The 14,587-nt window shown below is 31.8% G+C and overlaps 2 protein-coding genes across 2 annotated transcripts; both read left to right on the top strand.

The window, feature by feature from the left end:
* The first annotated feature begins 1,012 nt into the window (after nt 1-1,012).
* LOC140808221 (transcription factor RF2b) lies at nt 1,013-3,871 on the top strand. The gene is made up of 4 exons (XM_073165290.1): nt 1,013-1,582; nt 2,321-2,453; nt 2,838-2,922; nt 3,131-3,871. Exons 1-4 carry the CDS (start codon nt 1,113-1,115, stop codon nt 3,505-3,507), a joined length of 1,065 nt encoding a protein of 354 aa, XP_073021391.1. The 5' UTR covers nt 1,013-1,112; the 3' UTR covers nt 3,508-3,871.
* Nucleotides 3,872-12,331: 8,460 nt separating this feature from the next.
* Nucleotides 12,332-14,115, top strand: LOC140808035 (expansin-A4-like). The gene is made up of 3 exons (XM_073165030.1): nt 12,332-12,538; nt 13,063-13,375; nt 13,464-14,115. The coding sequence occupies exons 1-3, from the start codon at nt 12,400-12,402 to the stop codon at nt 13,765-13,767; spliced, it is 756 nt and encodes a 251-aa protein (XP_073021131.1). The 5' UTR covers nt 12,332-12,399; the 3' UTR covers nt 13,768-14,115.
* The last annotated feature ends 472 nt before the right edge of the window (nt 14,116-14,587 follow it).

Raw genomic sequence — 14,587 nt, 5'->3', positions numbered from 1 at the left:
TAATGTAATATGTGCAGTATATTTTAATACTCTACATTGTATTATACAATAAAGAAAAGTAAGCTTTTATAAAACAATTATAGGCTATAGCCTACCATGCTCAGCTTCAGTTCTACTATTATTGAAGCTAAAAATTAATTATATTATATTATTTTATATTTTTATTTTTATATTATAAATTATTTATTATCGCATCTAATGAATATATTTATTAACAAGCTGCCAATGATTTATAAGCTTTATTTATCTTTGTTTATACAAATTTATTTTAAAAAATAATTAAATTAATCTCAATGTTTATTATTATGCCCGAATTATGCTTCGATCTATTTTGTCTTGCATCTTTCTGATATTTTAATTGGTTTTTATTTTGTTTCCATATTTAAACTTATTTTATATAAATCTCGTGTGAACACTACATTCTAAATTATAACAATCCTATATATATTTTAAAAAAAAAACTAATGTGAGATCGTCTCACAGTTAAATTTTGTAAGACAGATCTTCATTCTGACCCAATCAATGATATTTTTTATGTTCATATTATTATTTTCCATTGCGCATATAGATCGAGTCAATTTTTCTCATGGATATAGATTCATGACACCATATAACAGTGACAAAAACTTGTGTGAGACGGTCTCACAGGTCGTATTTTATGAGACTGATCTCTTATTTGGATCATCCATGAAAAAATATTATTTTTTATGCTAAGAGTATTAATTTTAATGGTAAATATCGATAGAATTGACTAGTCTCATAAATAAATATTCGTGAGACCGTCTCACAAAAGATCTATTCTATAACAGTAGACTTATTCGTTTGAGAAACTTTTTCGAATCTTGAAACCAATTTTCAAAGTAATTTCTTTGTGATATTTTCTTATAATTAATTTTAGAGCCTTTTTCTAACATTTAACGAACACGATTTATATGATTCCTCCAACTTTAAAAATCAAATTTCATAATAATAATAATAATAATTTACTGTTTATTTTTTCGTCAACTGCTATCCTAAAAACAAAAGAAAAAACAGTTACTCCTCAAGTCCTCCCACCAGTCTTTTCACTACTCAAACCTTTGAACTACTCTAATCAAAATCCGTGTGCACAAATGCAAGATCCCAACTCCAAGCATTCTCTGAACCAACTGCCGCCGTTCTCCGCCGCAATGAGGCCTTCCCACCACAGAAGGGCCCACTCCGAGGTGAACTTCCGGCTGCCGGAGGACCTAGATCTGGTGTCCGACCCTTTTGATGCGCCAGCTGGGAGTTTCGAGGAGCTGGGATCCGAGGAAGATCTGTTTTCCACTTACATGGACATTGAAAAGCTAAGCAGTGCCGCCTGCGCCGTCGGCGGATCTGGGGTCGGAGAATCTTGCTTGGGCAATGCCGGCGGAGGAAGTGTCCCCCGCGAAGCGGAGGAGGTGGAGAAGGCTGGCGGTGTCAGGCCGAGGCACAGGCATAGCAATTCGGTGGATAGTTCGAGTTTGCTGATGAATGAGAGTAGTATCGAAGCTAAGAAAGCGATGCCTCCTGATAAGCTTGCTGAGTTGTGGACTCTTGATCCTAAACGGGCCAAAAGGTAGAATCTTTCTTCTTTTTTTTATTTTGTTTCTTTTATTGTTTTCTCTTTGATTTCTTCAATGTATGAGTCGAATACCAGTGGGATTTAGTCGTGTATAATTATGGGGTTATATTGATCTTTGTGAATCTTGTGCTTGGTCTACCAAATTGACGACTTGTTGCAGCAGTTTTCTTACCGTATTTGCTTTACTTTCGAGGAAGAGTAGCGCTCGCGGGTTCCAAAATAGTTAGGCAAAAACTTGCGTGAGACGGTCTCGCATAAAAGCCACTCAAATAGTTAATATTTGCTTTTGTCAATGGTAACGTTGTAAAGAAACGGAGCTTAGATTTTTCATTGGACTGGCTACGTGGCAATGGCAAAAATTAAATGGATTCATACAATGCATCAAATCTTATGTCTAAATTTTTGGAGATGTTAATCAGAACTGAATTTTTCTTAACGTATGCTCATGATCGTGTTGCGGACATTTTGGCGTGCGAATGATGTTCTATTAAGGAGATGTTGAGTTGAGTTTCTGATTTAAATATTAACTTTGATGTATTCACCTTATAATCTCAAGTTTTGATAGGATAGGTCAGGAGACAAATATTCAGGTATTCTTTGTTTAGTTTAGTCACCGGCGAATGAAAGTCGGACAGACATATGTGAGTCTCATTCATAGAAACACACAAACTATAATCAAAATATGTCACGCATTGCTTAACATTAGTGTAACAGATTGACCATATTATGCAGGATTTTGGCGAATCGGCAATCTGCTGCTCGATCAAAAGAGAGAAAGGCTCGCTATATATCTGAACTAGAGAGAAAAGTTCAAACCCTTCAAACTGAAGCCACAACTCTATCCGCGCAACTCACGTTGTTCCAGGTGTTTCTTCTATTTTAGCTACCATGGAACTTAATGCTGTTGATTGATGAAAATGTAAATTGAATGGTGCAATTCTATATGTTACTTTGTTAACATTAGAAGTTACTGTAAATCAAACCTTCATGTTTGTGGGGTGACATCCAGCTGGAAAGATCGAAGAAACACAGAAGTTCTTATACCGAAAACAATGTCTTTTGATGTTGTTTTATTTTGAATCAGAATATGCCAGGTTTCCACTTAAAACAGCTCTAAGATTCCATCATCCACCATTTAAGTGCCAACAAGCTTCCATAACATACATGATCGTTCAATCCCGAATACCAATGTTGCTTTCCATCCTATATATAATTTCATGATTATAAACTGAAATACTTTGTCTTGCAGCGGGATACAACAGGGCTGAATAATGAGAATACAGAGCTTAAGCTTCGGCTACAAGCCATGGAACAGCAAGCTCAGTTACGTGATGGTAAGCAGTCCCTCAACCAGGAGTGAACTTTTGGATTCATTTCCTAGTGATGAAATAGTTGGTTGTCTGAAAATACAATAATATTTCAAATAGCTGTGTATTTGTCCAGTAGGACTGTGTCCCCGAATCTTGACTTGTGTCCATAGTACTGCTCTGCGTTTATTTTTACCGATGAAATCGGTTATAATAATAGATCATGTATTTGCAGCCCTTAATGAAGCCTTGAAGCAAGAAGTAGAAAGACTCAGAATCGCCACTGGAGATATCTCGACCTCCTCAGACACATTCAGCTTGCCAATTTCCCATGCTCCATATAACTCATCGGCCTTCTTTTCGAGTCAACCTCAGGCTGGTACAAACGATCTCCGAAATTCACAGATGCCACAGTTTCATTCCCTTCCGGCTGGCATGTCTGCTCACCATTATGCAATGCTCTCCACAGCTCAAGTACAGGGTCTTACCGACTCCTTGCACCACGATTCTCTCGGTCGTTTTCAAGGTCTCGATATCAGCAGCAGAGGTTCTCATATTGTCAAGTCAGAAGCCCCTTCGATTTCCGCCAGCGAAAGCAGCAGTACGTTCTGATTCGGGTCTTTTCCAATTTGCTCAAGTTTAACATCCCGAATCATCATTTTTCTCATTCTTTTTCCTTTCGTTTTAACTGGGGTCTTAGTGTATTTAGGACATGTTGTAGGTTCCTTGGTATTTCTGTGCTTTATAACTTATTCGTTTGATTTGAAAAATAATCTTGGGATACAAGTTCGTGATAATGTTGATAGCTTCGGTTCATCTTGTGATAGTGTATCATTTATCGACTGAGTGGGGCTTGGTCTGCTAATCAGTATGTCATTTGTAATGAGATTTAAGACATCATTTTGTCTTAGTCAAACTATAACATTCTGTGTCGTAACATCAGTAACTTTAATGTTATCTTCCTATGATTTTCCCACATTTTGTGGATAGTCTCAACAATACTCGCATTCCCAGAGATTGAAAATCTTCTACTGATCTGCATTCGCGAAATTCGTCGACTCGAAAGCCAAAACAGTTACCTGGTGCTCTTACTCCTGCTGATGGAGCTGGTGTAACTATCAGAGGTGGGATCATGGTGGATCCAAGATTTTGAACCTTGTTATCTTTTCTATCCATTTATCTTCGGTGTCATGAATCTTGGTTTCTTTGATGCGTTCGTCATTAAATTATATTAGTACTTGTGTGTGCTACATAAAATTATTTTTATATATAAAAAGAAAATTAAATTTACTTAAAAGATAATAATTTATTTAAAATATAATTAAAAATATTATTTATTTTATAGTCTTAATAAAAGGATCGAAAAATTTAAAACAAAATTATTTTAGGAAAATAAAAAATCAATAAAATGATACAATGATTGTTAATATCACAAAATTACACAAAATTCTGTCACTAAGATGATCTCTCGCTTAATATGATAGTATAGTATAGATACATACTTTTTTTAAAAAAAAATAATTTATTAGATACAAATTACAGTTTAAATTCAATTTTTTTATATATAAATTATTGTTCAAAATTTCTAAAATAATGTAATGTTTATATTTTTCAACTTTTAATTTATTTGATAACAACAATAGCATATAACAATTAATATCAAGCATATTACCGTTTGGAATTGAAAGATATGGATACCAATTTTTTTTAATTTGAATTGTTACCGAACTCGAGCCAAATGCCAGATGAAACAAAGACATGAATTATAATCTTTCGCACCGAACGATACCTAAGATTGATAATATACTAGATTTTAATGTTACAGAATGTGACTCTCAAAAATTATATTCATGAAAAGGAGACTTGTGAAAAAAAAAAACATTGATTTTCTTATCCAATGTAGAAAACTAGTAAAATAATGATATCAAGCAACATTATGTAAGAAGGAATCCCCTTTGTCTAGGGCACAAAATGGCCTTTGGACCACTCAATAACTTCCCTTGTAACCTTGCAAGGGGCCTGTGGATGCCCCTTCCCACCCCAAATCACAATCAAATTGCACATGGCAGACATAAGAGCCTTCAACTCAATTTCATCTGCCTCACACACACACACACACACACAGACATATATATATATATATATATATATATATATATATATATATATATATATATATATATATATATATATATATATATATATTATATCACACACAATTCATACCTTACGTTACATTACGTGAGACCGTCTCACGGATCTTAATCTATGAGATGAGTCAACCCTACTCATATTCACAATAAAAAGTAATACTCTTAGCATAAAAAGTAATATTTTTTCATGGATGACCCAAATAAGAGATCTGTCTCACACATATGACCCGTGAGACATTCTCACGCAAGTTTTTGCCTAATAAATTTCAAATAACGCAATTGTCGGGAGAATTTGAAATCCATCATAATTAACATAAAATATTATATAAACGTGCGAATGTGAATTTGAAGTTCATGGTCTTACTGATATAAAACAACAAATATATATTCGATCAAATTCATGAATCCAAACGCTAAACATATAACAAGTTATGTCAATTAGTGATGGAATTAGGACGATATTAAAGATCGTTAATCCACAGGGAAAGAAACTTTGAAACAACTGATATGTATGACAATAATTTTTGAGTTCCGGGATAACACGATTTTTTTTAAAGAATGAGATAACATGATTTCGATAATTTTTAGTCGGCGACAAAGAAACTAAGAAAAAAACTATGCTGTTAACTTAGTCATTGTCACGCCCCGAGCCCGACACGTTGGTGACTTGAAAATGACCCTATAATAACTATTTCGTATCGTCATCGCTTTACAAACAATGATTAGTCCAAATTGTAAATAACGTCTATTGTGCAGTCACGCAGGCGCGAGACCGAACTCGAGACGTGACAGCATATTGGCTACATAAATTCTTTTTATATTAGAAAGAAAAATTAAATTTACTTAAAATAATAATTATTTAATATATAATTACAAATATTATTTATTTTAGTCTTAATAAAAGGATCGAAAAATTAAAAATCAAATTATTTTAGGAAATAAAAACCAATAAAATTTGTCACAATGACGATTGATCGCAACACAAATTATTTAGGAAATACAACCATAAATAATGATATCAAGCAACATATATACGATGTAATCCCTTTGTCTAGGCACAAAATGGCCTTGGACCACGGAATAACTTCCCTTGTAAACTTGCAGGGGGCCTATGATCCCCTTCCCACCCAAATCACAATCAACTTGCACTGGCCGACATAAGAGCCTTCATCTCAATTTCATCGGCCTCATCACCCACACACCTACTATTAACTTAGTCATTGTCACGCCCTGAGTTCGGGCCCGCGTCTGCGTTACTGCACAATCGCCCCTTAACAACTATTTCGTATTCGTTCTCGTTTACAAAATGATTAACCTAGTTGTTATAGAAAGTCTATTGTCCATTCACGAGAGTGGGTCCGACCGGGACGTGACAGTCAAATTGTGCTTTGGCTTTCTTTTTTCAGCTCGCCTGAACATTCTTCAACTTTGTCGTTGGAACTAAAATGAGGATTTTGTTGAATGGAGAGAAAAGGATATGATTCCCTAAGTACATGCACCCAATGATGCTGGTCTATTTATTGTTTCCTAAAAAAAAAAACTCAAAAACAGAGTTTTACCTAGCTTAGAAATGAGGAATCACGTTTTAGTTGGATAGGAATCGGATTCTGGATTGCTTCACTTAATTTTCACGATTATGCAGATTTTTGGACCCATAGGCTCGCGAGACTCGTGCGTATTTTCCTCACTTTTCCGAGCTTCGGACAACATTACACGACAAATAAAAATTCAACCAACATCCTAAATGTGTACACGTTTGGAGCTCTTTTGTAAGAGTGTCAATTCAAGTGGATTGAGTGGGTTGGGTCGGGTTGAGCAATAGTACTATTCAAAAATTGCTCATCAAACTAATACAACAGTTTGCAAACCACATTGGATAAGCCATATATGATAAACTTGTCCAAGAAGATGATGTTAGAAGAAATCAAATTCTCAACCTTTCACCAAACTTGATTTTTATTTGTAATAATAAAAAAAATATTATATAATTTTAAATACAATTATTAAACAACTAAGTTAAATTAGTTAGATTACTTCTCTAGTTATGCATTAATTTTTTCATTGGCCAATAAATTTTAAAAGAATAAATTTCAGTCAAATCGATTCAAACTCGAGCCGAAATCATACTAAATCATGATTCGATCTCATTTCTATTTCTAATTAACTCGGAACTGTCTGTTTTAAAAACAGTGATCAGATGCTGTAGTAACATATAAAAATATCTATTATGTAGTAAAATATTCAATGGATTTGGATCAACACTTTGGTCGCACCAATTCTTTGTACAAAAATGACACTGTTCGATCGCAATATCAACCATTATCTATTCTTATAATATATTAAGTAATAAAAATTATATAATATTAATTTTATGAAATAAATTGCTTTTCAAAACTGTTTTTACGTGTTATTTAATTAATCGAATAGTTTAATTGTTAGATTAATATTTAAGTTTTTTTTTTTGCATTTTTTTATACTTATAAATTTTCAAAAAATAATATAATAAAAAACAATAATTGGTGAAGGCTGCATGAAGTCTATGAGAGCCTCATACTTCGTAAAAAGTATAAATTATTGATATGAAAACATCCTTGAGATACAAAATCCGAATAATTTTTCTTTTTCTTTTTTTTTTTTGAGTAAAGAATAACTATTTTAATATGAAACAAATAGACAAAACACATGCCAAAATGTTAGGTGTGAATTGGCCGGATGTTGTTTTTTGTTATTATTATTATTATTATTATTATTATTATTATTATTATTATTATTATTATCACATCAAAAATCAATTTCATTTATATCGAATTTATGAAATTTTCTGACTAGAAATTAATTTATTATATATATATATATATTCTAATTGCATGTGCATGTAACGTGGTAGGCCCTATATTTATAATATTTTTCAACCAAACCTCTTTTAGTTATACCTGTAATATGCTAACCAACTATTAATTGGCCTATGATTATGACATCGTACTCAAAAGTTTATTTTTTGTATAAATTTTTTTTTCATAATTATGAAATCGATAGACTAATTATAACACGTCACACGTGGCCATCGAAAATTATTGACAATTTTGTAAGTACGTGACTGAACATACACATTGTGTAATATACATATATTTTTGAGTTTTGTTGCATCATTTGATTACCTAAAAATATTTATTGTATACTATTATTGCTTTCTATATTAACCTGTGTCTATAAATCAGATTTAGTTTTGAAAAACTTTCATCAATGTGATAAATTTGAACAAACTCTCTTGCTTGAGGTGCTCATCTTTTGAAGTTAATTCGATTCAAACTCGAAAAATCTTAGGTATGAACCTGTTACATATATAATACATGTTAGGAAGAACCCTATGAAGCCCATGAAACGAATAGAGAATATAATTTAGACATAAAGATCGAATCGTGATGCTTATAACACGAAAGAATAGACCATAAATTTGATTTTAAAAAAGTATACATATTTCATAAATATTTTATCATGTGTTAGTTGTCCAACATCGGTTGGATAAAATATCCGTGAGTTATATATATGAGCTTGGAAAATCCTTCATCTTTGAGCTAGTTTTTGAGGTTGAGTTAGCTACGAATTCTAATATTAACATCATGTCATATATAAATTGATTTAAAATACTTAATTTCACTTATAATATAACAGACCAGCCATTGTTCTTCCACACACACACACACACATATATAAAATCAGAGTTTTTGTCAAAAATAATAATTTCCCACCAAAATGTCATTTCTAAATGATAACGTCAATTATTGCTGCATTGATTATATCAATTCATTTAGTTTAAATTTGAATTTAATTTATTTTTATATTAATTCAAATATAATTTATGTATTATATGTGTTTTTATTTTTTTATTTAAATTGAAATTAATCTCTATTGAAAACATAAACTACATTAAATATTTTTCATTGATTATATCAATCAATTTAATTTGTGATATGATTTTGTGTTACTATATATGTATGTATGTATGCAAAGTTTTTGCAAACATAATAATTTTCAGTCAAAATATCATTTTTAAAAAACAAAGATATATCATGAATATTGAAATATGTGTACTGCAATAAATGGTCATTTCATTAGCTTGCATTGATTATATCAGTTCATTTAATTCAATTTTGAATTTAATTAATTTTTATATTAATTCAAATGTAATTTATGTATTATATGTTTTTTTTATTTTTTATTCAAACTGAAACTAAACTCTATTGAAAACATAAATTATATTAAAAAATTGCATTGATTATATCAATCAATTACATTAAAAAATGTAAAATAAATTTAAAATACAATGATTGCAATGTTAAATATCACTCATGAGATAAATCATTCAAAAATATATTTTGTTATTTTAAGTAATTTTCTGTCCAAATTACTTACTATAAATGAATATAATATTTAAATGGTTAATTTAATTTTCTAAAAATGAAATTGGTTGAATATTAAAAGTTATCAGTATAACAAGGTTTTCCAATTGACATTATATTACCATTTAATAATAATAAAATTTTAATCTCAAATGCATATTATTCGAGATTACCTTAATTTGAAAGAATTAATGTATTGTAGTTTTCTTCCAAAACCATATGTATATTGTATATCTTGAATTGTCTTTTTAAACATTCAAATAAGAGAGCCCAATAAAATTAAAAGAGATAGAATCAAAAGAGTTTCAAATGGACATTAAATTATATTCAATAAACATGTATATTACCCTCAATAATCAGAAATGTTGACACCCAATGCATGCAATTCGAGATTTCCATAATTTCAAAGAGTTAATGTATGATATAATTCTGCCAAAAGCATCCAATGTATAATTTTTGTCCCTTGAGATGTCATATTTGAATTTTAAATTATAAATAATGCAATATTACATATTATATGAAAAACCAATTTTATTCTATTTATCTTACTAAATTTATCTACTCCAAAATTGAATTCTGAAATGACTCATCTTTTCAGCACCATATCTGAGTTGAATCCTTCCAAGATGTAATTTTCGTTTATATTTAGATTTGTTTGTTGTTATGAACTACATAAATATGGAAACAACGAGACATTAAGTTTGAAATCTGACATTCAAAATCACAACCTATTTGGATAAAGATATTGATGAAAAGATTATTGTTATCATTCAAATGTGCCAAACACGTGTCATGTCACAAAATTGTTTGTGAATGTAGATTTAGATGAAATTATTGAATTTTAAAAAAGTATTTCTCATTAATTTTATTGAATTTGATTTAAAAATATTTTTTATCACATGTTAAAAAATAATAATATACAGCTTTTCAAAAATTAAAGAATTAAATATGTATTAAGGTTGGTGGTCAACATCAATACACTAAACATGATAAGCATCATGTCATTGACATAGACTAATTAACACAATCTAAAATTTTGATATATGATAGTGATTATTAGCCAAAAAATTATTCGACATACGTTATATTTTTAAAAAAATTAAAATTAGCGAAAAAGTAGTTTTTATAATTATGTTATTTTTTTCAATTTAAATGTCTATTTATTTTTCACTAATTTTTAATAATATCATCTCGTGCATAGCACGGGTTAAATACTAGTAATATTTAAATATAAGCTATCACATGTTATGCACTTAACAAAGTATGGCTCTAAAAATTTCATACGATCAACATTATCACATTACGCACAGTTACAATGTTGTGCGGGTAAGAGATACAATTAATAATTTTCTTATAAACTAATTTATGTTATGGAAAAAACATTAAAATATACCAATTTTGACTTATACATACATTTATATGTAAAATTAATAATATTTTTATAAACTTATTTATGTTATGGAAGGAACATAAAAATATATCAATTTTGACTTATACATACATTTATATGCAAGAAGATTTGAAGTCGGCAAATCAAATCATATAATCACCGATATAAAACAAATGAAGAAGAGAAAACAAAATCGAGCAGCCGGAAATTACCTCAATTTTGGACGGACGATGCATGCGTTACTTTAATTTTAGACTTTTTTTAGACTTTTGAGACACACATTTCTTCTTGACATTTAGGCTCCCGATCTCAATCATTGATGGTATAAGAATGTCTATGAATAGCAACGTTTGATGTCCACTAGAAAACAACTCATAAGAACAATTTTACATCATCTACAGAGGGTTGGAGTGATTAGAAGACTTGAAATCGGAAGAAATCAGAATAATTATATTCAATAGCTGGAGGTAATACTCGTTCTGCAATCGTATATTTAATTACTCATCATGTTCATCGATACATAGAAACTTGATTTTGGTTTGAGAAAAAACTCCTAACAATATCTTCATACTATCTCACAACTTAACCAGTATATTAAATGTCAATACGAAGAGAGACACAAAACATTAATTTACCTTTTTAAAAGTCTCATTAAAAACTCTTTGCATGAGAGTTTGAGAAAATTGTCGGATTCCATATTATCATAAAAGAGTTAATTATTTGTTCTAGCCAAATAAGTCACACGATTATTTCTTTTTTAATCGTATTTCCCTTCTTCTTTTTTATTGTAATTTTCTATTCCAAGAAAACAAGAACATTAGAAACGAAAATCCCAGTTCCTAAAAAAAGTTTAAGATTGTGTCACGAATTCGTTTAGATTTCCCGATACGAGAAATCAGAAATTCAACGACTTATGATCATCCCAAGATTAAAAATAAATAAATAAATAAATAAAGTTGTATCCCGAAGTAAATCTGTCACGCCCCGAGCCCGAGCCTGCGGTTGCGTGACTGCACAATGAGCCTCTATAGGAACTACTTCGTATTCGTCTTCGCTTTACGAAAATGATTAATTCAAGTTGCTATAGTAGTCCATTGTAAGCCATTATAAACTAATTTTAAATATTTCATTTTTCAGATGTGAGACAAAGGTATCACAAAATCACTAACTCAAAACAAATTAAGTCGACGTGCGGCATAAAAGTTATCAATTTATGGACAAAACTCAAACAAATTTAATAATGAGATAGGAGATATAGATACAAGGAAGATGCTAAGAATGCATGTGCTTGTAGGGTCTTCAAGCTTAGCCTTTGGTAGTTCAAATAGGAACAAGTGCATGTGCATCCCAAAAATATTTTGAATCACTTCTTGTGGTTCCAACTACAAGAAATTAATGCCACAAAAATTGTCACTTTCCACCATATGCTATATTATTTTTTATAAATATAGCTCAATTTTCCTCTATATAAATAAATCCCAATTTTCCAAATCTTGTACAAGTCCTGATCACCACGAAAATTAAACTCCCCTCTCCTAAACATTTCAACTTTCTACCCAAAATGGCTATTAAAATCTTCTCCATGGCTTCACTCTTCTTGGTCTCGTCCTTATTTGGATTTTGCCTACGAGCTACTAATGGTGACTGGGAAGGCGCGTTCGCCACCTTCTATGGTGGGGGCGATGCATCGGGCACAATGGGTCAGTTGAATCGAACCACGTTGTGTTCATTTCACTTTCTTGTCCAAATATTGAATATAGATATTATATCAAATATTCTTTAGTCTAGCATTGTCTCTTCTTGGGTCTAAATGTGTTAATTGTCCCACGTAAGTAGGATAAATAACCTGAGAGTTGCATATATTGACTTGGACAATCCTCCCCTTGAGCTAGCTTTTGGGATTGAGTTAGGTCCAAGTTCCAATCTTAACATGGTATCAGAGCCCGAGTTCCACCGGGAGTTGCATAAATTGGCTTGAACAATCCTCCCCTTGAGTTAGCTTTTGAGATTGAGTTAGGTCCAAATTCCAATCTTAACAAAATGATAGTAATAACTATTTTTTTTTTAATGTAGTCACCGTTTGCACTCTATTTTCCTTTACTTACGTTTCACCATTTTATTTAAAATTGGGATAATTTTATTCATAAATTGGAGAGCAAAAAACATAACTCGAGAAACAATTATAAAATCGAAAGCAATTTCTAATATATATTTTCTTTTTCAGGAGGTGCTTGTGGGTATGGCAATTTGTATAGTCAAGGATATGGCACCAACACTGCAGCACTCAGCACTGCTCTATTCAACAATGGCTTGAGCTGCGGGTCGTGCTACCAGTTAACATGCTCGGGAGGCGCCAAATCGTGCATACCGGGCACGATCACGGTCACCGCCACCAATTTCTGCCCGCCTAACCCGTCTCTGCCGAACAACGCCGGTGGGTGGTGCAACCCTCCCCGCCAACACTTCGACTTGGCCGAGCCGGCCTTCTTGCAGATCGGTCAGTACCGAGCCGGGATCGTCCCGGTTTCATTCCGAAGGTAAAAAACCAACATCACCACCACAATTTTTCTTGAAAAAGATGCGACATAAGGCCTAACATGTTGATAATATGTTGTCTTTTAACAGAGTCCCTTGTGTCAAGAAAGGAGGAATAAGGTTTACTATCAATGGTCACTCCTTTTTCAACCTAGTACTGGTGAGTAATGTAGCAGGCGCCGGGGACGTCCAGTCGGTATCGATCAAGGGTTCGAGAACCGGGTGGCAGCCCATGTCGAGGAATTGGGGCCAAAACTGGCAGAGCAACTCGTTCCTTAACGGCCAACCGCTCTCGTTTCGAGTCACGACGAGTGATGGCAGGACTCTTATTAGCAACAATGCTGCCCCGGCCAACTGGCAATTCGGCCAAACATACGAAGGGAGCCAATTCTAGTTGGATTCAAATCATAAATATATAATATTTCATTCGAAAGAGAACTATATCAGGCTCGAGTCCGACTCGAAATCGTATCATGGGAAGGGGCTAGTGGAGCTGGGGGTGACCGGGTTCGCACCCGCTTAGGCCTAACATACATTTTTATTTAAGTTACAGGAATCTTTTTTCTTTTTCTTTTTCTTTTTTTGAATTTTTTGGTGAGAAGATATTAAAATTATGGCTAAATTTGTATGAAGCCGCAAATGATATATTTATTTAAAATTGTAATTTAGTCCTTTTTCCGGACAAAACTGAAATGGGATATATATAAAATAAGATTGAAGTTATAAAACTTTATTTGATTGATTGAATTTTTCCTTTTAATGGCTCATTAAAATGCTTCCAATTGACCTCCAATTGGGTATTTCAGACTTTATAATATTAACAAAGGTTTGACAAATATTTTTAATATGAGCATATAAGATGTCTAAATAAGTTTTTCTTGTCCAAACTTACCTCTAATGTCTTACTTTAATTTTTAAAAGACAAATATATCTTTAGATATAACTCTACCACAAAATTCAGTGACACATATACTAAAATACATTATAACATCACATATATCAACAACTCGGGTTAGTAAACGGCCTTCATATTTAAATAGAAAATTATATCATGGACCGGAAATCCTAAATTCGGTCATATCATATGATGAAAAAACACGTAAAATATTTGAGAGCTGATAAAATATTGAGCAGGAATCGTGTGGGATGATTTAAAAAAAAAATAGATTAGTGAGACGAGTCAACTCGATCTATATTTAAAGTGAAAATAACAT

This window comes from Primulina eburnea, chromosome 12, assembly GCF_022965805.1.
Source record: "Primulina eburnea isolate SZY01 chromosome 12, ASM2296580v1, whole genome shotgun sequence".
NCBI lineage: Eukaryota > Viridiplantae > Streptophyta > Magnoliopsida > Lamiales > Gesneriaceae > Primulina > Primulina eburnea.
This window is presented reverse-complemented; position numbering and strand designations above follow the sequence as displayed.

What these genes read in the sequence shown, in the direction of transcription:
- LOC140808035 (XM_073165030.1), top strand. Translation starts at nt 12,400, where the DNA reads ATGGCTATTAAAATCTTCTCCATGGCTTCACTCTTCTTGGTCTCGTCC. An exon ending in CGATGCATCGGGCACAATGG is followed by an intron (nt 12,539 to 13,062) that starts GTCAGTTGAATC and finishes TTTCTTTTTCAG; the next exon opens with GAGGTGCTTGTGGGTATGGC. An exon ending in GTCCCGGTTTCATTCCGAAG is followed by an intron (nt 13,376 to 13,463) that starts GTAAAAAACCAA and finishes GTCTTTTAACAG; the next exon opens with AGTCCCTTGTGTCAAGAAAG.
- LOC140808221 (XM_073165290.1), top strand. Translation starts at nt 1,113, where the DNA reads ATGCAAGATCCCAACTCCAAGCATTCTCTGAACCAACTGCCGCCGTTC. An exon ending in GATCCTAAACGGGCCAAAAG is followed by an intron (nt 1,583 to 2,320) that starts GTAGAATCTTTC and finishes CATATTATGCAG; the next exon opens with GATTTTGGCGAATCGGCAAT. An exon ending in CGCAACTCACGTTGTTCCAG is followed by an intron (nt 2,454 to 2,837) that starts GTGTTTCTTCTA and finishes TTTGTCTTGCAG; the next exon opens with CGGGATACAACAGGGCTGAA.